Raw genomic sequence first — 5,683 nt, forward strand, 5'->3', positions numbered from 1 at the left:
ATTTTCTTGTTTGTTTCTGCTCTTTTTTCACTTATTTTCAGATAATTTACAAATTTTACTTCATCCATAATGTGCTCTCTGAGTGATTTTTTTTACCCTTAAGATCAGTGTTATAGGACAGAGAGACAGACAGAGAGACAGACAGACAGAGAGACAGAGAGACAGACAGACAGAGAGACAGAGAGACAGACAGACAGAGAGACAGACAGAGCTGCAGAGTCAGACGGGTGCAGCTTACTTGAGCACCATGTGGTAGTTGGAGTAGTTGAAGGAGTAGCCTCCCACCACCCACATCAGCCCAGAGTGCACCAGAGCCTGATGGGACGCCCGACCCAGAGACTGAGCTGACGGTTTGACGCTGGGCAGCACCCAGAAGGCCTCAGTGGAGGGGACGGACAGGGAGCAGTCTGGACCTGAGAAAGAAAGCAGGACGAAATATTTATGGTGTAAAAACAAAATTATACAGTAACAGTAACAAGTAATGTAAATAAGTTCGCTCTTTAAACCCTCAAATGAGCAGTTTCGAAGTGTTTGGTGTTTGGTTTCACTTTGAGAGGATTTAAAATGTCCAAACTTTGGCACCACCTACTGGAAATATAGATGATGGCCCCACAGATCTGACCTGAGATCACATACATGCTTTTTTCATTAGCATCTCATTTTCAGAAGTTTTTTGGAGGTTATATAGTTTAAAGGTGGCTTTATTTTTTTTAATTTCATAGGGTAAAAACAGCAAAAAAAAGGATAAATTTTTAAAAACTCTGATATTTCTCTCTTGTGTTTGTTTATCAAAAGTCTGCATTCACAACCATATAAACTTTATGTCTACTGTATTATAATTATCTATCAGTAAGAGGTGAGAGTTCCACAAAAAACAGATAAATACATACAAAGTGAGGCACAATATATCTATTTATTGATTATGCAACAAACCAGGAGTGCAGCTGGTGTTGGTCTGCAAAAAAAGAGGATAAATCTGAAACAATCACCGATAGATGGAGAAAATATTTGATTTTTTTAAGATACGGTCAGTCAATTTACTTTTGAAAAGCACATGAACAAATTTCCCTCAAAAAATAAGTAAAAACTGAGTTGCTAAGACAACAGCCGAGCACTCAGGTGGCTAAATGTGTGACGGTCTCTGCTCCTCAGTTATGGGGAATTAAAGAGACATCAGAGGTTTTCTAACGAGGCAGGTGAGTCTGATTAATGCTTCAGCAGGCAACAAATACGACATGAGGAGAAGACACAAATGAGACTGCCTTCAAACACACTTTTCTCTTGTTGGACAGAGGGATGAAGGGGGGAGGGACAGAAGGACAGAGGACATGTTGGGCTTCGTCTGGTTGCTCGACTTGACTGAGACTAGAGATGAATGATGCCCCAGAATTAGGCCAAATTAACAGGCCTAAAAACAGCTGCAAACACTCAGTTCAACTTAGCGTTAATAGAGATTTAACTTTACAGCATAGATCAATAAGTCAGGGTGAATGCAACATCTTAAATAATACATTTAATTTTTATTTATTTACTAATTTATTTTGCTATATCTGAGGGTTTTTTTGTTTTGTTTGTTTTCTGACCACATTTCCTATACCCATCAGTCTTTATTTCATATTTTGTTTGGTATTGTTCCATTTGCTGTTTTTAGTTTAATTATGTGTGTTATTGTGTGTTTCCTTTGACTGTTTATATGCCGTTGCACTTGTTTTTAATTGTTCTGTTATCACAGTTTTTCACAATAAAAAAAAGATACATTTAAAATTTTCAAAAATATACAACTGTTGCATGTTTTTATTCATACCGCTTTGTTTTTTTTTTACTGACAAAAAAAGTTTCTAAATTAATATTTCAAGAATACTGAAGTAGCGAGTGGCTTCACTCATATTAATCTGGTTCTACTTGTGCTGACACAGTAAATCCAGGAGGGGGCAGCGCTTCATCATCTAATCTGAATTCACTAGACTGAATGTCTGAAGGTGTTAGATTAAAAATATTATTAAGATTTATTTTCATTTTTATTTATAAAGATAAATTATTTATTCCTCATATAAGATAAGATTTTTCTTACATTTTGTGTATTTATATGTCAGTTGGTCAGTTATACCAGGTAGATGACAATTAAACACTGAGATTATATACAACTTTATCAATAAAATGATGAAAAACCCTTATTAATGTATGTTTGGCACTGAGTCTGAGTATCTGGAGACTCTTAATATACAATTATCACATTAATATTAGGAAATGAATATAATAGCAGTATTTGTGGACATCGACAGTGCATTAAATTAAGCGCATTTTACATTTACGACCGGTTCTTTTACAATTTGACAAATTTGCAGCAAGAAATATGCAGCATATTGGAACAAAAAAAATAAAAAAATAAGCAGAATGTAATGTCAGATATCTTGATCCAATGTGTCATAAAGTTGTGCTGTGTGCTGCTGCAGGAGCAAATTGTTCACAGATGAAACATAAAAACCTAAAATAATGAAGCCACATAAATAATGTGCCACTGAGATTTCCCAGGACATCACAACTATAGTTTCATGACATAAAACAACACTGAATCGGGCAACACTGTGTTGCATAAAAGGAGAGCTGCTGGCTGCTGTTGTGCTTTTGTATCTCCTCCTTTTGTCTGATTCCTTTTTGCTCCCTTTTCTCGTTAATAATGAACACAACAAGAACATCAAAAAGATCCTCCTCATCACGGGAAACATGGTATTTGTTCGGAGAATAAATAACCCTGAAATCACTTTAAACAAGGCCAGTACCAGAGTGATTATATGAAGGTGCAACAATGACATATGGACTTAAGCAGGTAAGTATTGATTTAGTGATTCAAACAGCATTATAATGACTATATTTCAATGTGAAGCAGGCCGTTTCTGATGAAATATAGACATTTAATACTGTTCAGTGACGTAACCTGAACCTCAAATAACAGAATTAGTCCTAGTTTAAAGCTAAACATTAAGACATTTTTGACCTGAAAATCGAAGCTTACGGGGATCATAAACACATTACAGATGACATAACAGGAAATGATGTAGTTCAGATATAACGTAATACAGTGACACTTAACTTGTGGCCCGCGGGCCAAATCTGGACCCTGATAGGGTGCCGGATGGCCCCCCCCAACCATTTTCTAATTAACAATAAAAAATGAAGTGATTCACACACACAACTGTCTTTGTACTTTCAGTATCCATAAGGTGCCAGAGTGCATAAAACAGCATCAAAATAGGGCTTGTTTCTCAAAAAAGTGACAGTGGAGGATCCCCAACACCCCTAGCTGATCCCCTAGTGTCCTAAAATCATAGAAACATCTTAAATATTAAAATTCCTAGAACTGACCATAAGTTCTGAGATGTCCTAAAGTCCTAGAAATGTCCTAAAATCCTCCAAATGTTAAAATGCTAGATATGTCGTAAAATTCTAGAAACTACTTTAAATTGAGAAATGTCCTAAAAATGCTACAAAAGGACCTGAAATCCTAGAAATATACCAAAATCCTAGAACTGTCCAAAAACCGTGGAAAGGTCCTAAAATCCAAGAAACACCCTTGAAGTCCTAGAAACATCGCAAAACCTGAGAATGTCCTAAAACCCTAGAAACATACTAAAATCATAGAAATGTTCTAAAATCCTGGAAAATTCTTGTCCTAAAATCCTACAAACATGTATGGGGCTGCGACTGGCCCCTGGCCTTTTGTCATTTTGCCAAAGTGGCCCCAAAACAAAGCAAGTGGAGGATCCCTGCCGTAGCACATTAAACACATTTCTCACCCTTTTCTGACCTTAAACTCTCACCATCGTCTTCCTCCTCTCTCCTGAAATCTTCTCTCCACAGAGCCCATCAGCTCCGCGCCGACAGGACTCATCTCAGCGCTCTGGCTGAGCTCCAGTTCATCCATATATCTGTTTAATTTCCCTGATAAAATCCAGTTTCCTCTCCCCCGTCCCGCTCTTTTTACCTTGCCAGCTGTCGTTGCAGACGCAGAGCTTCTCTCCGGTCAGGTCGCAGTAGCCGCGGCCCGGGCTGCCACAGTTATCTCTGCAGTACGGGATGTCGCAGGCCTCTCCTTTCCAGTACTCCTCACACTCGCAGTACACGCGGCCCGAGACGGAGTTGGTCGTGCTGCATCTGCCGTGGCCCGAGCAGTTGTTGGGACAAGAGTTTATCCTGAGGAGACACAGTGAGACAGGAAGTCAAGGTCAAACAGAGTTATACACACGGATAATGCTTAATTATGACGTTAGATCACCCCTCAGCTTTGAGAAGTTTTTGGTTCTAAAAACATTAAATTGCAACCACTGATTGTTTGAAATTTTCACCAGCAAGTGTTCCCAGAAGGTTTGTCTTAAACTTTGGGCAACATTCTCTGTAAACTTCAAAAAATGTTGGTTTTTTTTATTGTTAATATATTACATCACATTAGATTTGCACCTAAAAAAAAGTCATACGTCACCTGTTGCACAGGCAACACCCCCTAAACACAATAAAAGGGCAGGTTTTGTGCCCTGTGACACCAAAAAACATTGTAAGAAGAATTTCTGCATTAGTGAAACTGACGTAGTTTTTTTTTTTTAATATTTGCTTTTCTTAACCCATCACCCTGTTTAGAAAAAAAGCATTTTTCATGCCCTTGGTGTAAGAATCAATATTTAAAATACGATAATGCTCTTCAAACCAAGAAGTTCTGCAAAGTAACACATTTTGTAATGTAAAAGCAGCCTTAACATCAAATGTTGTTCCTTATATGTCCTTAATAAAATGTAGCAAGGCATGATCGGAAACACATAATTTGAGCTACAGAACAAAAAAATTACAAAAAAAGCAGATGTACTGTCTGACTGAACACTGCTGTCTGTTTGATAAAAGCACTTCAAATTTCGCAAGACGTCTGCCTGTTCCTATTCAGTTTGAATGCACTCATTCTGAGTGGTTTTGGACAAAAGCGTCCGCCAATTAAATGCAGGAACCACGGGACACATAAGAGAGACGAGGCGAGACAGAAATACATTTTTTTTTTTAAAGAGAGAGAAATTAGAGCGAGAAGGACACAAAGAAAAAGCCACTAAAGAGAGTGAAAATGAGAGACCAACAAAAGCCTAAATAGTGAGAAGGAAAAAAAAGGAATGACACAAATAAAAATCCATTTTTGAAGAGCACAACAGTGTGAATCCAAACATTACACAGTGTTTCTGTGAAATATTAGATAAAGACAGATGCTGAGAGAGATGGAACAGATGGAGGAGAGTCAAGGACCACAGAGGTAGAAAATCATCTTTTCGTTAATACAAAAAGCTGGTTTGCTGCTGTGACAAGAGGGTCGTCATGACAACCTTTATCCTCACTCTGTGTGTGTGTGTGTGCGTGTGTGTGTGTGTGTGTGTGTGTGTGTGTGTGTGTGTGTGTGCAAAGAGCCTTGAGGCTGTGTGAGTGAACAGTAACAGTACTCACTCCTCCCATGAGTACGACCTACTGTACCACATATCATTAAATTTTCCATCACGGTTTCCCTGCTGGCACGGGGTTGTCTGCTTTATGTCTTTGAGTAAGCGGCGGGGACACTGTGTGGACGGACATTCAGTGTGGATTTGTGTTTGGACTGTGAGTGACTTTTGAGTCGGGTTTGGGAAAGAAAAAAACCCACCAGAACCACGAGTGTACT

At 38.4% G+C, this 5,683-nt stretch overlaps 1 protein-coding gene across 1 annotated transcript; it reads right to left on the bottom strand.

Moving 5' to 3' along the window:
• Window positions 1-238: 238 nt before the first annotated feature.
• LOC121938315 (attractin-like protein 1) lies at window positions 239-4,191 on the bottom strand (the record flags this gene model as incomplete). Its single annotated transcript, XM_042481579.1, has 2 exons — window positions 239-413; window positions 3,983-4,191. Coding segments are annotated over 2 exons (384 nt in total), but the record flags the coding sequence as incomplete, so codon positions are not given.
• Window positions 4,192-5,683: the final 1,492 nt, after the last annotated feature.

This window comes from Plectropomus leopardus, unplaced genomic scaffold, assembly GCF_008729295.1.
Source record: "Plectropomus leopardus isolate mb unplaced genomic scaffold, YSFRI_Pleo_2.0 unplaced_scaffold29133, whole genome shotgun sequence".
NCBI classification, from domain to species: Eukaryota; Metazoa; Chordata; class Actinopteri; order Perciformes; family Serranidae; genus Plectropomus; species Plectropomus leopardus.